Source organism: Leptinotarsa decemlineata, unplaced genomic scaffold, assembly GCF_025532065.1.
Source record: "Leptinotarsa decemlineata unplaced genomic scaffold, Ldec_3_MD MMD2_P_RNA_scaffold_12, whole genome shotgun sequence".
Lineage (NCBI taxonomy): Eukaryota > Metazoa > Arthropoda > Insecta > Coleoptera > Chrysomelidae > Leptinotarsa > Leptinotarsa decemlineata.
In genome coordinates this window covers 9,954,959-9,970,020 of record NW_027412526.1, presented here as the reverse complement: position 1 = coordinate 9,970,020, position 15,062 = coordinate 9,954,959, and the positions used below count along the sequence as shown (strand labels likewise).

General features: G+C 35.7%; 2 protein-coding genes across 6 annotated transcripts in view; both read left to right on the top strand.

Moving 5' to 3' along the window:
- The window catches only part of Mbs (Myosin binding subunit), a 114,423-nt gene extending 106,198 nt beyond the window's left edge, over window positions 1–8,225 (top strand). For all 5 annotated transcript variants that reach the window (XM_074173854.1, XM_074173838.1, XM_074173842.1 and 2 more), the window contains one exon: window positions 7,456–8,225. Coding sequence is in view for 1 of the 5 variants with exons in the window: in XM_074173842.1 (XP_074029943.1) it covers window positions 7,456–7,542 (87 nt within the window). In the remaining 4 variants the exon portion in view is untranslated. The remainder of the gene's footprint in view (window positions 1–7,455) is intronic.
- Window positions 8,226–12,251: 4,026 nt separating this feature from the next.
- Window positions 12,252–14,426, top strand: Rab21 (RAS oncogene family member Rab21). Its single transcript, XM_023167110.2, has 3 exons — window positions 12,252–12,555; window positions 12,623–12,909; window positions 14,093–14,426. The coding sequence occupies exons 1-3, from the start codon at window positions 12,421–12,423 to the stop codon at window positions 14,310–14,312; spliced, it is 642 nt and encodes a 213-aa protein (XP_023022878.1). The 5' UTR covers window positions 12,252–12,420; the 3' UTR covers window positions 14,313–14,426.
- The last annotated feature ends 636 nt before the right edge of the window (window positions 14,427–15,062 follow it).

Genomic DNA, 15,062 nt, shown 5'->3' with positions numbered 1-15,062 from the left:
GTATAATTAAAATTCAAAATTATAACAAAACAAAAATCAAGATGCATCATAACATATTCATTGATAAAATTAAACCTTCAAATACCGTCATGTATTCTTTGTATGAAAATTTATTGTACTTCTTCAAATAAGGTATTTTAGGCAGCACAAAATCAAACTTCCTATTATGTGTTTCTATATAAAAAAAGAAATCCTGATATGTTGGTAAACTTGATAACGTATTTGAAAAAGACCTACCAGTTTTCTTGGCTCTCTTCAATTATCTAATTTTGTCTGTATCACCACCAGTATATTGCTGCAACATAAATTTTATAAAAAGGAGCCAACTTTGCTTCAGGTTTTTTTAGCAGTAGTGATGATCATGCCCACAAACAATATCTAAAACTATTCTCTCTTCCTCAGCCACTGAAGCATCCTTTCTGATATACTGAATTGAGTGCTATAAAAATTTGTTTTTTCAACAATGAATATTCATCAATCCTTTCGATCCAGATATCAAATAGGTACTTTGTGGAATACAAAGAATGGCACGTTGAAAGGTTAGACTTTGTTAAACCTTTGCTCGCACAAGTGTTGACTTCTGAGGGTTTTCGTTCGTAGGGGGGCGACAGCGGGTTAACAGAAAAACAGATTTCAACAATGTTGCTTCTTTATGGTCTTTGCAAATTTGGCCACTCTTTGACATAACCTGAAAGACAATCTTGAACTGTATTTATTTGTATTTTTTTTGGTAACACCACTTTATCCATTTTTTTTCTTTGTAGTGTTTGGGAAATTAGTGATTTTGAAATTTTTAACAAATTGTACTTTATTTTTTTCAACCTAATAGGTTATGAATCAATCTAAGTGCACCTAGATTTTCCCTCATCACTGAAGGGACTGTATAAATTGGGATGTTATGTCCAATAGTTGTTATAAGTTGTTATACACAAGTACATAGTCATTAATTGTCATATGTTTGTTTAGAGTTTTTAAATATTTATGTACTTAGTATGGGAATAAGTTATGCTTATGAATTTCTTCATATTCAAATGAAATTTCGAGAAAAGATATACATAATAATGATTATTCTGAAAAAAATTGCATAGACTACATTTAGTTAAAGTAAACGGTCATTTTGGTCCGCTTTTTTCAAGCTGAGCCCCAAAGATGTTTTGCATTTTACGTTTCATTCTGATCAAGATTGCTTGATCATCACCAACAAACTCTTCGTTGAAAGCAACAAATTTTGTAATGTAGAACTGTTATAGTATTAATAGCCTCGCATAATGTTGTTAGTTGAAACTGATCTTGATGGTCTTCGTTTTCTTCGTCAGTGTGTTACGATTATTATAAGGTTGTTGTAAAAGTTTTATCTGTTGTTATGAGTCTACTCCAAACTTATGATGCACTGTTTGAAACCTTTGGTGTAGTAATGAATATTACTGGAGTTTTTTCCCAACACCAAATCGTTATTTTTAACACCTCGACACGTGTTTCGATCACCAAGTGATCATTACAAAGAGGAAGATTAAACTAGAAACTAACGCGAAGCTAACGCTATTTATGTTATATAGATATCCCATACAGGTAAACCATCCAGGTGTACCACCTATACAGGTATACCAACCTAGATTAATTTTACAATTTTACCTCATCTATTATTTTACAATATATGTTTAACTGTTATAGCTGTATATAAAACAATGTTCAGCTATATAAAAATTAATTTCACAATATTGCCTATCTAAATTTATTTTTGCAATGTGTCCTTGTGTAGTAATCAGAAGACCTGAAATATCAGCAGTCGCCCACCATATTTTGCAACAAAACCATTCCATAGACTTCAGTTCATTAAGATTAGTTAGATGAGTTAACTACAACAGGCAACTAGATGCCTATGAGAGTGTAGAAATAAGTAAACACAATAATATTATGAATAACGATGACGGACCTATACCAAAGAGCATACTAAATAGCTTGTTGAAATAATATTGTTGGGTTTACTGGTTACTATATAAGAACATATTGCAAAAATAAATTTAGACAGGCAATATTGTGAAATAAATTTTTATATAGCTGAAAATTGTTTTATATACAGCTATAACAGTTAAACATATATTGTAAAATAATAGATAAGGCAAAATTGTAAAATTAATTTAGGTTGGTATATCTGTATGGGTGGCACACCTGGATGGTGTACATGTATATCTATATAGCATAAATAGCGTTAGCTTCGCGTTCAATTCGTTTAATTTTCGGACGGTGATTCCTGAAATGTGCGGATGGGGGTTGTCATGTCTGTTGACAAGTGCCGGCTACTGCTTCACAATAGGACTCTGCTGTGATGGTTCTGTCCGGTTGAAGACGCTGACCACCATACAGTAATCATGGTCTTTTTTGATGGGGTTTCGTCTTTGGGAAGTGTCTGGGTGGCTCACCGCTGTCCAACCATAGTCCTGAACAAACAAAACAAAAAAGGGTCGTTTTGGTTGCGCAAAAGCAAAGAAGAACAGACCACGAAAAGTTACAATTACTGTCGATCGTTCAACATGTTGGGCACCCACTTTTCGAACTTCTTCACCCTTCCAATACGTTTCAAACCATCAAAAACCACATGGGAGCCTCTATCCAACGAAACGTTTGTGATGGGTCAGTCTCCACCAGGTTCCTAGATTACTGTAGGTCGACCACTTCGAGGCTAAAATCTCCGGAACAAAATTTCTCAAATCAACGTCAAACAGTGCTTTCATCAACACTTCATTGGCAAAGGCCTGGTTAATTTTTTGGGCTGTTTCGGCTTTGGTTCATATGAAAATAGAGAAGTAGAAATCTAAAACTTTTCTTTCCCAAACATTACTATCTCTTGACAGTTTATATTATAAATCAGTCTCTCCTGAAAATATACCCCATTCAATTCAAGTAAATATTATGATGGCAGGAATAGAGGAAGTAAATTTTACAATGAAATGAGTTTGAAAGGGGAACAATTTTTTTGAATCAACATTCTTGGAAACCAAAACAGTAGTTTCTGAAAAGTGACATGTATATGTTAACTAGAACATAATAATATATCTAAAGGCAAATTCAGAAGTTCTTTTCACATGGATTTTCATAATTGACGGTGTACATTCGGAAATAGCAATGATTACACCAAATCAAATATTTTGAATTTGCGGTAATTTCAAAATCAGACATTTATTAGGTCTAATAAAAGGTACATCGATACACACAAAATAACATATTGTTTCCATCCCATTTAGTACTTGCGATCATTCAGTAGTTGAAGCTGTGTAGGCCATTGTTCTGTCAGAAATGCTGTTGGTATTGTTGCAGTGAAGTCTTATTTGTATGTAGTACAGCTGTGCCTTCTCATTTCCATTGTTTTCCAGTATGATAGCTTATCCACTTCATTATTGTTGAGTAGGGATGGATCGATATTTCATTCAAGAAATGAGAGGAAAGTTCAACTGACATGAAACTGTTCTAGTAACTTTCAATGTTGAAATTGTGTAGATTTAAGTGTAAATTTATTTTCTATTTGTGTTAAATTTTTTGTTAAGTTTTGTTTTAAAGTGAATCGAAAGTTACCGATTGGTTATAATATAATCTTCCACAATCTCTTTACAAAGTTACGGTGATGATTTTTAAACTTCCATATCGTCCTTCATTGAGAATACGTGGACAGGTACTTGCAACTTCTTTTCTTTCACGTTCAATATCCTCAACAATATGCAGGGAAATTGAAAACTGTGAAAATAGGATGGCGATCTACTGGTGGGAAGAAACCCTGGAAATTGTCTGAACCAAAGTTGAAAATTATGGAACGTTAAAAACAGTTCTAAGACTAATAAAAGCCCTTCCAACTCGGACCTCCGAACTTTGACAACTGATTCAGTCTGTTTGGTTAAATCACCATGAATGGATAAAGCATTCAACAACACGTGCAAATAATAAAATCGTTTTATCAAATTAGGTGTTTTGTTTCGGCAACGTACCGCGCGCTCCGTCCATTTTACGGCCTTCATAATCGTTCTACCGAGAGGACTATTCGCAATGTGGTGGATAAGTTTGAGTCCACTGGTTCAGTAAACGATCGACCAACACCTGTACCTCGACGAAACGCAAGATCTGCCGAAAACATCGCCGTTGTCTGTGTGAGTGTGTAAGGGAATCCGAGGCAGTCCGCGTCGCTCACAAGAACTCAGCCTTTCGCAGACCACAACTTGGCGAATTCTGCGTCGTGACTTGGGCCTGCGCCAGTACAAAATTTAACTGACCCAGGAACTGAAGGTAAACGACTATAGACAAAAACGTGTTCGGTGAATAAGCTCTAGAGCAGTTGGCAATTGACCCTAATTTTCATTGAAAAATCATCTCCAGCGATGAGACCCATTTCTGGATGAATGGCTACGTGAACAAACAAAATGGGAAATGTTCCTCCTGACGAAAATCAAGTAGTTTTCATAAAAGAGCTCTGAAACAACGCATTTTAAACTTATCGTTTCAACATTTTTCTTTAAAAAATTATTTGAATACTCAAGAAAGAGGAATGAAATAATGCATTCAACATTTAAAGGGATTCATTTCTATTTTACCATTTTGCAACATCGGTTATTGCTAATAAAGGACAATGAATCTGTTACCTGTATGAGACAAACGAAGTTGACATATTTCAGAGGCGTGCTGTTCTGTTTACTTATGTTCCAAGTTCCGAGACATTCTGTGACATATGACATTTTGTGCACATAACCTATCTCCCCTCTATATAAATAAATAACAAAACAACTGTTGTTTATGTGGCTTGTGGAGGTGGTATTGAACTATAATTTATATTTTGCCTTAATTGTTGATTTATATAGATAGTTTTCCTTTTTTAAAGTAGAATATCTAGGTACGTATAAATTATTTCAACTTGATATAGGCGCTGTTGCCAATATGTGAATTAGAAATAAATCCCTTTGAAAATTAAAACCCAACATTTGAAAAACCCAAATTGAGGAACATTCCCCATTGTCGAATTTGGGATGATACCAGTCCACATGACATCAAAGCGTCCAATGCATCCCGAAAAAGTCACTGTTTGGTGTGAATTTTGGGCTGGCGGCGTCATTGGTCGACATTTCTTCGAGAACGACGTTGGGCAGGTCATCATTGTCAACGACGAACACTATAGGTCGATGATTACCAACTTCTTTTGCCCTAAATTGGATGATTTGGACAGCGCTACGTGCCACACACCTCATGCCATATTGGATAGTCTGCACCCTTTTAGACTTTTTCTTGTGTGTCGCAGCTGTATGCAAAAGTACTACTCAAAGAGCGGCACTTTTGAGAAGTAGGAAACCATCAAATAAAATTTCCTTGTGTGCCAATGTCAGGTTTTTAATCTTTTTAACAAACTCTTTCATGTTTTTGATGACAGTGTGTTCCCATATGTGGGATATTAGAAGTTAATCCAAGTGTTTTGTCAGTTTGGTCACCAGTGTTAGATGTTACAGTCTTGGTAATGTATTGAACACATTTTGATCCGTTGGTGACTTTTTTGAGTACCTAGTACCTAGTAGATCGTCCTGGATTATCCTGTAGGAGGAAGGGTTCAAAAGTTCTTGAATTCACTGATTGTAGTCCATCATTTCATGATTACCTTGCGTTGTTTTTTGCCATTTTCTGCATCATCTTTCAGTAATTTGAATACCCTTAGTTCATCTCCTGAAAGGTACAATCATGTTTAGGATACCGGTTTACTCAATTTTATCTCCACGTCTTGTTCTTTCAATTATTCACATAGGTGCTCAGGTATTCCGGAATTAGGAGAATTTCTAAAAGAAATTGAGTTGAGTTGACTTCATTGTGTATTCATCATTAAGTTCGGTTATTTTTCATATGTCTTTGGTCAATATTTGAGTTTCTTTTGCTGTTTGAAATTCTTTTTTAATGTATTCATTTTCCTTTTAGTTGGAGTAATATTAAGAAGAATGACATGACAACTGACAATAATGGCAAATACACAAATTAGCCAACTGGGAAAAGATAAATGTGCTCAAAACGAAATCATTATCGACTCTGTTTTGAAGTCAGGAACATATTTTGTTTTCAAAATATCGTTTCGTAGTACAAAGTTTGTGGAAGATCATATAACTAAAAAAAAAGACATGACGTCCAGTTTTCCATGAAAATAACCTCCAAAATAAATGATGATTTATAAGAATTATTGAAAACTATGGATTCTGTATTGGTTTTCAATTTGTACCCTATATTTTCGAACAAATATTCTAGCATTAACTCCTAATCGAAAGTTAATGTACATTGTACATTTTAATGTTCACTACAAAGGGCAAAACGGTAACTCATTTGGGTCAACCTAGTTCTTACATAGTAAAAGTGTGAACAGGACCTAAAACACCTATAATAACTTGAGCATACATATCAAAACTAATAAAGACTAGAGTTTGAAGTCAGATAGTAGGGAAGTTCATGAATTTTATGTGGATCATAGCCGATTTTCTTGCATACGTTAATTAATATCTGAGAACATTAAAAGATAATAAAAATAGTTTCCAGAAAGGAAAAATCAATTCAATGTATGCTACTCGTCTCCTTGACGTGGGTATGAGTTGACTCATGGATTCAAACCTCTTCAGTAAATTGATAGTGTTAGCCTAGTGACTCAACCCATACAAAGTGTAGATATTATTCTTAGAATCTCAATAAGTAGAGAGGTCGAATGCCACATCGTTTATTGAATCTCTTTCCAATGGTAACCTAATTGTTAAACAGCAATTTCCGAAAAATTCAAACTAATCGATTCTCCAATCCTTGAGTAGCAGAAGAAAAATCATTAATTTTTTTTGTTGTTACTTTTACAAAACTAACTTTGATTTGTGAGAAACTTAACCTTTTAAGTAAAGGAAGTTGAACCTGGTAATATCGAAGGCTTCCCATTTCCTTTCCTTATGCCAATCCGTGTATGCGGTTGTTATAATAATTAAGTGGTAGAGCATCTATTCTACTGTAAATCCAAGAGATTCTCCAGTGAAACTAAAATAACTTTACCGTTAATTTGGGTTTTCTTTAAGTCCCACCACTTCTGCTACAGTTTGTGACGAGATGAATCCACAATACGTTGAATTGAAAAAAAAATCAAAAGCTGCTTAGCCAAATACTACTTCACCTTCCTTCCAATTTAAGAGTTGAAGTGTCTTAATTCACTACTCCTGGGGGTTGAATCGCGAGGTTTAAAAATATGTAGTTTCCTGGAAGTAAACTATCAATAAAGTGGAAGTTTTGAAATTGATAACCTGTATATAATTATATATTTCTTTAGTTTACTACTTTCAGTATTATCAAATTTCAAACGTTGAATTTTATCTATTTCTTGATTGAATCATTGCGTCAGTTGGTACTGGTCAAAACCATATCGGTCCATCTCTACAACTCGAGGCATGTTTCTCACAAGTTGATTTTTTGTTTCAGAACTTGGATAATTTAAGAACCGAAAACCAGAGGTTGAAAGATGAGAACGGTGCTCTGATCAGAGTGATCAGTAAACTGTCTAAGTAGCATAGATTTTAGCTGTTAAATTTCAGTGCATTTTATGTTGGATGACTTTGATAATTTATTTGTTAGAATAATTGAAAAATTACATAGGAACGAATTTCGTCAAGTTTTTTACAACTGAGTATTATTGTTTGTATTTATTAATTATTGACATATAAGTATGTAGTGTATATGAATAATTAGGTGCGTAAAATATGTTGAATTTAAAAAGTTTCTTGTTACGTATTTTCCTTTCTCTAATGTGTGATATAACTGCTTAAATTAGTACTGTCATTGCCATTTTAGTTATATTTAACCTACCTAAATTACTTTTTACTTACATTATACTTACGTTTTTAAAGGTAGACTTTGTATTTTATATATAGATGAGTAGATGGATACTGTAAGCTTCATAACCTCTCTGTTTTTATTACGAAAAATATGTTACACATATGTGAGCTGTTCAAAATATATTTTTGTAAAATGAAATTGTACTTAGTTTATACTAAATGTAACATATTTATTTTCAAACTAATATATTTGTTCTAATCTTCGTCTTGAAATTGTAACTGATTTTAAAGAAATATTTATTGTCTTCATGTGTTGAAAATCATTTGTCATTGTATTATACTTCGAAAGAAAATTCATTAAATCTAGTCCAAAGAAACATTGTGACTCTAACTTCTGAAATATAGGCATGTATCGTTGTTTTTTTTCTTCATTTGTTGCTACTACCATTCCTTGCGGTTTTCATCAATAGATGATATTTTTGCAAAAACTATAAAAAGAGTCGATAACTATTGCAAACACTAAAAATCAATCTGAACATATTTACAAAAGAATCATATATATAAAAATGGATGTTTGTTGGTTGGTTGGTAAGTGATAAACTTCTACATCGCTCAACCGATCATGATGAAACTTGACATGTATAAGTAATTTTCGCCATTAGATAGCGCTGTAGAACAGCGCCATCTAGTGGTGGAACACGTCTAAGTTCGTTGATCCTGATTCTGTCAAAACATTGGAACAGCAGCGATACAGCAGCAACATTACTACCAGTAGATTATAAAATGGTGATTTATTCGTCCTTCAAAATTCTTCAAATGCATTACATATAAATACAGAATGTTTGCAGATCAATTATGTAAGGGACATATTAGGTGATTTCATAAGTTTTATAAGTTTTTATGAGTCTACTTTAAACTAATGTCTCAGTGAATAATCACTCAAGATAATCGAAATAAGAGCCATTTGAATCATTACACTTTTGCAACGTAACAAGTCGAATATTTCCGTCGTCATAAAAATTGTGTGCTCGGGATGCGATAAAGTCGACAAAAGCCGTTTTTGCCTGGTCTTGATTGGTTGGCAAAGATTCAAACGGTGAAAAAGTTATCGAAGTGCTTGAAAATATGATCTGGGAAGTATAGTGGGTGAAACAGAACTTCCACACTCAATTCATTTAATTTTCGGACACGATTTGTGAAACGTGCGGACGGGCGTTGTCGTGGAGCAGGATCGGACCTCCTGTTGACCCGTGTTTGTACTGAACATCTTGATGTTCTTGATGATCTCGATGAATTTTTTTAATCTTATGATTACTTACCGTCTAATTCACAAATTCCAATAATTTGTAATCTAATTTCAGATGCGTTAATTTATTTTAATGAGTATGTATTCGTATTTTTTACTTCTCAATTTATGACCAACAATGTTTGTGGAATCTCAAGATGTATATAGCCTGATTTCAATTGCGCCATTTGTTTTGACATGTCTATAAAACTTTTGTTTGTCAAGATGAATACAGATATTATTTTTTAACCGTAGTATGCGCTGGTCAGGCCCTATCCCACGAAGCCCCAATACATTCGGGAGGGCGCGCCAACATTTTCAACCAACAACCACTCCCCACACCGTGGGGTAAGTGATCATTGGGTCCGAAAATCATGTGCCCTGAGCAAACGTAGTGATCCAAGAATGACAGCATTCTGCATCTGTCCGGCTAGGATTTCTGCCTTAGTGCGGCAAGCCGATATGATTTTGAGATTCGAGAGTACAGAGGGCATAATTCCAGCAAGGACTCCAATAATCAGAACAACCACCTTGACAGAGTGGTCTGGATGGAGTATGCGAAGTTCGAAGAGAAAATCTCGATATATTATACATTTTCCCTCCTCTTTTCGGACGATATTCGTCCCGCCAGGAGCTGAAAACTTCACGACAAATATCGTTTTGCTCTGGTGGTCGAGAAGGACTACATCAGGCTTATTAACTTGAATGAGCCTGAGGGTGGGAAACGAATAGTTCCAATAAATTCGACACTTCTCGTTCCCCACAACGGATTCAATATACCCCAGAACGTAAGGCAACACCGTAAGGATTCCGTAGATGGTAATATAGCGTTAGGGCCGCGTTATTTCGATGGATATAGGCCGAGACCGCATTTGCTGGACATGCTGATAGCAAGTGCATTAGAGTCTCGGGCGCTTCGCGGCAGGTCCTGCACCTTATGTCAGGAACCTTTATACTCATCACGCGATTGCGGAAGACTAAGGTGTTGAAGACACCATCCTGGCAAGCCATGATGATTCCCTCAGTTTCCAACTTCAGCCCCCTCGACCTGAGGAAAGCGAAAGTCAGGCGCTTTGATAAGCCAAGGACTTCAATGTTTGTGAAGAAGACCACACGCATTGGCTTATCCTTGTGTTTCCGCAGAAGTGAGGTGATCTCTGCGGCTTTTATATGAGCTTTCTGCTGAACGGGTCCCAACTCTGAGACAGAGTTGTGATCACCTCGTTCAGTGTTTAAAACTAAACCGAGTTCATCAGATTCTCGGGCAGCTGCCTTAAAGAGAAATGCACCAATTCCTGATCTCTAATGGTGGCGGACCATACAGAAAAGGGGATCCGAACTCCTGACGACTTTACATGCTATATCCAGTACCATTCTGTCATGTAGACACTCCAAACTCAAAAGTCCACGGCCTACCTGTTGTCGGGGAAGTACAACCGTGGAACGGACGATTTAGGATGCAAACTCCTAAGAGATGCGTCATTTTTCGGGTCTTTACGTCGAGTTGATACAGCCCCTCCCGAGTCCACTTCACTACTCCAAACGAGTAGAGTAATATTGGAACGGCAAACATATATTTGTTGCAGCAACTTTGTTCTTCGACGACAATTCCGATGACCAGATCTGTCGAAGTCTGTGCTGATACTTGTCGCGGAGAGAGTTCTTCACTGCTGTTACCTCTTGTGAGTGGCGCTGTTCCACTCCGAGATAAGTATACGCCTCTCTGGCATCCAAATGGTATAGGATGCTTCCATCTGCACATCCTCTCCGTAGTCCCCACATCGTCCTCTTTTAAGATGGACCATTGCACATTTGCCTATCTGTCTATCCCGAATTTCATACCCTTCTCTCCACAGGCATAAAGTTTAAGATTATCCATATAAAACAAATGGGTGACCTTGTGCCTCCGGTTTCCGGGGGTGCCACAGTTATACCCTCGAGTATTTCTGATAATGGCAATAGTGAGATGCATAAGAGAAGGGGCTGAGGGAATCGCCCTGAAATACACCCCTTCTGAAAGTGATCCAGCTTGTTTGGACTTTGGCTTGACCAGATGTTATGGTGAAGCGAGTTCGTCAGAGTGGTATCCCTTGTTCAATACATCTCACTATTTTATCAAGTACCGTAAGACATCTGAGCAAATGCAAGATGAGCTTATGCGATGCTGTATCAAATGCCTTGAGGTAATCGATCCAGGCCATAGAGAGGTTACGCTTATATTGTATCAGGTCCTGCGTTACACATCTATCGATGAGCAGGTTCTCTTTACATCCAGCGACTCCTTTCTTCGACCCTCTCTGCTCGCATATATCCGTTCGAACACTCTGTCAACTGCGGTGAGTATTGATGTGTATAAAGTGCTTGTAAACAACTTATAACACGAATTCAAGCATGTTAAAGGATTGTAATTCTTAGGAATATACAAATCTCCGCTTTTGGGGATGAGAACGGTCCGCCCCTCCACAAACCAATCCAGAATTGACTGCTCTCCGTCCAGCCATGAGTTAAAACCTCTGGCCAGATGGCGGTGGGTGCTCGATAGTTTCCTTCACCAATAAGTGTTTAGCCCATCCGGGCCTGGAGCAGCAAAGTTCTTGAAACCTACAAGAGCTCTTCGAACGTCATCCGGGTTATCGGGTTGCGCGGTTCATTGAGCTCAGGCTGTCGAAGCTTTCAACAAAAAGCTTTGAACTGCACTAGGGCTATCATTATTATTATACATTTTTTGTTGAGTTCAAGACCTCGCCTAGTGATGACGAAGACAGATCGAATCATCTGAGTAATGGGAACTTAGCAATAATTGAAAAACGCTCTTTATATTTATAACAATTGACAATATATTCAAGAATTGCTTATAGAATGTGTCGATAGAAGATGAATACAAATCAAATGAAATAGACAAATAAATTGGTAAAAAATTCTAGTGGTTTAGATAGAGTGAAGAATTTTTTTTATTCGCCAGGGTTAGTATTCTGGTTGCCAAATTTTGTAAATGTCGGTTGTCAACAAAACCAAACCATAAACAACAACTTCAATTGACTAGTGTGTCACCGGTGGAACTAACCATAGATCTCAGATTCAAGAAGTCGTCTTTTCTGTTCCAAGTTTTTTGTGTTCGGTAAATGTCAGATTTGGTTTACCGTTGTAGGTTATGTCGGTGGGTTTACCTGAGTAAATGTATTTGACAAATCTGACAAGTGACATTAGTGATTAGTTTCAAGACGATCAACAAAAACACGAAAAGGGGATTTATCATTTTTTGATAAGAAAATGTTGAATATGTGAAACTATATCAAGGTCTTCTTCATCAACAAGTTTTCAATAAAAATGGCTATGGCAAATTCAAGTGAAACCCATAATTTCAAGGTTGTTTTATTAGGAGAAGGATGTGTAGGAAAAACCAGCTTAGTGTTAAGATATGTAGAAGATAAGTTCAATTCAAAACATATGAGCACAGTTCAGGTATATGAGAGGCCTCAGATTTTTCATATCTTCTGTTGTATTATTTCTGACAGGGTCCATGTTTCAGGCTTCATTTTTAAATAAGAAACTGAGTATAGATGGAAATCGAGTGAACCTGTCAATTTGGGACACTGCTGGCCAAGAAAAATTCCATGCCTTAGGACCAATCTATTACAGGTCGTCAAATGGAGCTGTTTTAGTTTACGATATAACAGATGAGGATTCTTTTCAGAAGGTGAAAAGTTGGGTGAAAGAACTTCGTAAAATGTTGGGTACCGAAATATCACTTATCATTGTCGGCAATAAAAGTGATCTTGAAAAAGATAGACATGTAAATTTGGAAGAAGCTGAATCGTAAGTTGGAAAAATTATTTGGAAAGCTGACATTCAGTTAAAAAGTTTATTACATTTTGCTGAGCAGTAGATACAAGAATTTGAAATAATCAAATTTTTTTGTAATCGAAACAAGTAAAAAAATGTATGTTTTGGTAGACAGACTCGTGTTGAATTAACCATCTATAGGCTCATCTTTCAAGGCCAGTGATGCATTCGTTGTTCTGCCAAGAATGACTGCTACTAAAATCAACCTCAGAGTCTGTGTTATCATCTTCATCTAACCTAGCTCATTAACTCTCAACCTTTTGATAAGAGTATAAACGTTAGAATTCCAGATTTGTCTAGTCTTGTAAACTACTGAAACCATTTAATATCATAAAAATTCACTGTAGTGCCAGAAAATGAGTTTTCATTCAAAATGGATAGGATGTGTTGATAATAGATATAAAAGTTTTACGATATAATAATAAGTAAATATAAATAAACAAATAAAATTCGACTTCTTTCGATACACATAGTGAAGTTGAATATTGAAGCAATATTGCCTATCAAAATTCTTGGAAACAGAAATACAGTTTTAATTTTTTGGGACTGGTAACATTTTTCTTTAATTTCGTCCCAGTTATTTCGGGACTGATAATGAACTTGAGGAATGTAACTCGATAGAATCAAAAGTTTTTATTGGACACCTGAACATGATCTTGAAAACGATTATATCAAAATCACATAGTCTAAAAATGTTTGGACCCAATTTGCCCATTGTAACACAATGTGATGCATCAAGAGGAAATCAAGGGTGTTGCTTCCTTGTTAAGAAAAAACATTTGGCTATACTTTTTGTTTTGAAAAATGTCACTACTTTGTTTACCAATTTGAGGAATCCCCTGTTTTTGAAAGATTTAGAAAAGGTATCTGCTCAATTGCAATGAATGCAAGCATCCGTTCTCAAATTACTACACTGTCATTTCAATAAAAGGCAAGTTTTACAAATATTGTGATGCCACATCAGAAGGGCCATCCAACGGTTGTTTCTAAATAGGTATTCCACCTATCTTTTTTCATTTGTATGATATTGAAAACTGTGATTTGACTAATATTGCTTGTTTCAGCACCTAACATATATTTTTTATATTTACTGGTGAACAAATTCATCTGAATCCAAATTTCATATTAAGTAATTATTTGTGTTTGTCAATTCCAGTTATGCCGAAAAAGTCAAGGCAATCCATTATCAAACTTCTGCAAAGTTGAATCAGGGCGTTGAAGAAATGTTCTTGGCTCTAACACAGAAAATGTTAGATGAAGCAAAGGAGAAAGCTGCTCAGCAAAGTCATCTGACTAGAAACAATTCACAGAGAATCGTGACTGTTGTTGATGATGATCAAGTACCGACCAATAAAAGCTGCTGCTCAAGCGGATAGAGAAATGAACTACTGAAAATATAAATTTATTTTACTCGAAGCTCCATTTGTGATTTAATATTACTTTTGTCGTTTTATTTATGTATTGATGGTTATTATATTAATATTACTCAATCTAAATTTAATTTATTGCTAGACCCTATATTATGCAAATTTAAAAAACTCAAAAAAATACTATCGTCAGTCGAATAAAGTAAATTGAATACTTTGATGAGACTAAATCTTGACTGAAATGTCAACCAAAAAACTGAGACCGAATGACTCTTGAATTGAACATGTCTGAGAAATATATTGTATAGTTAAACCACGTTTGCAATTTTGTAAACTGTTCAGTGGAAATTTTTCAATAAAGTGTTACTCAAATACACCATGGGTTTTCATCAAGTACATTGCATTTCTAGGTCAGATAGCAAGAGTGAAATTCTATATCTGATTCGGTTCACGCCAACCTAAGCCAAAGTATGTTGTTTCATAATTTTCCAGAGATTTCACGCATTGTCTTCCAACAGTCCAAGTCTCTGCTGCAAGAGTGTCAGCAGCTTTGTTATCTTTAAGGTCAGTGTGGTCAACAATCCAGACCAGAGACAATTTGTTGAGACTTTTTTTTGAGAAAAACCTTTTCTGACAGTTTGCTACCAATTTGGACGTTACTTGATAGGAGACAAGAGCTTCCAAGGCCGCTGGGTTGTCCGAGAAATTTATTGACTTATGTACGAGATTTGATTCTGCCAATTTCTCCACACACAAATC

Coding starts and splice junctions, on each gene's coding strand:
- Rab21 (XM_023167110.2), top strand. CDS start 12,421: ATGGCTATGGCAAATTCAAGTGAAACCCATAATTTCAAGGTTGTTTTA. Junction 12,556..12,622: donor AACATATGAGCACAGTTCAG/GTATATGAGAGG, acceptor TCCATGTTTCAG/GCTTCATTTTTAAATAAGAA. Junction 12,910..14,092: donor AATTTGGAAGAAGCTGAATC/GTAAGTTGGAAA, acceptor TGTCAATTCCAG/TTATGCCGAAAAAGTCAAGG.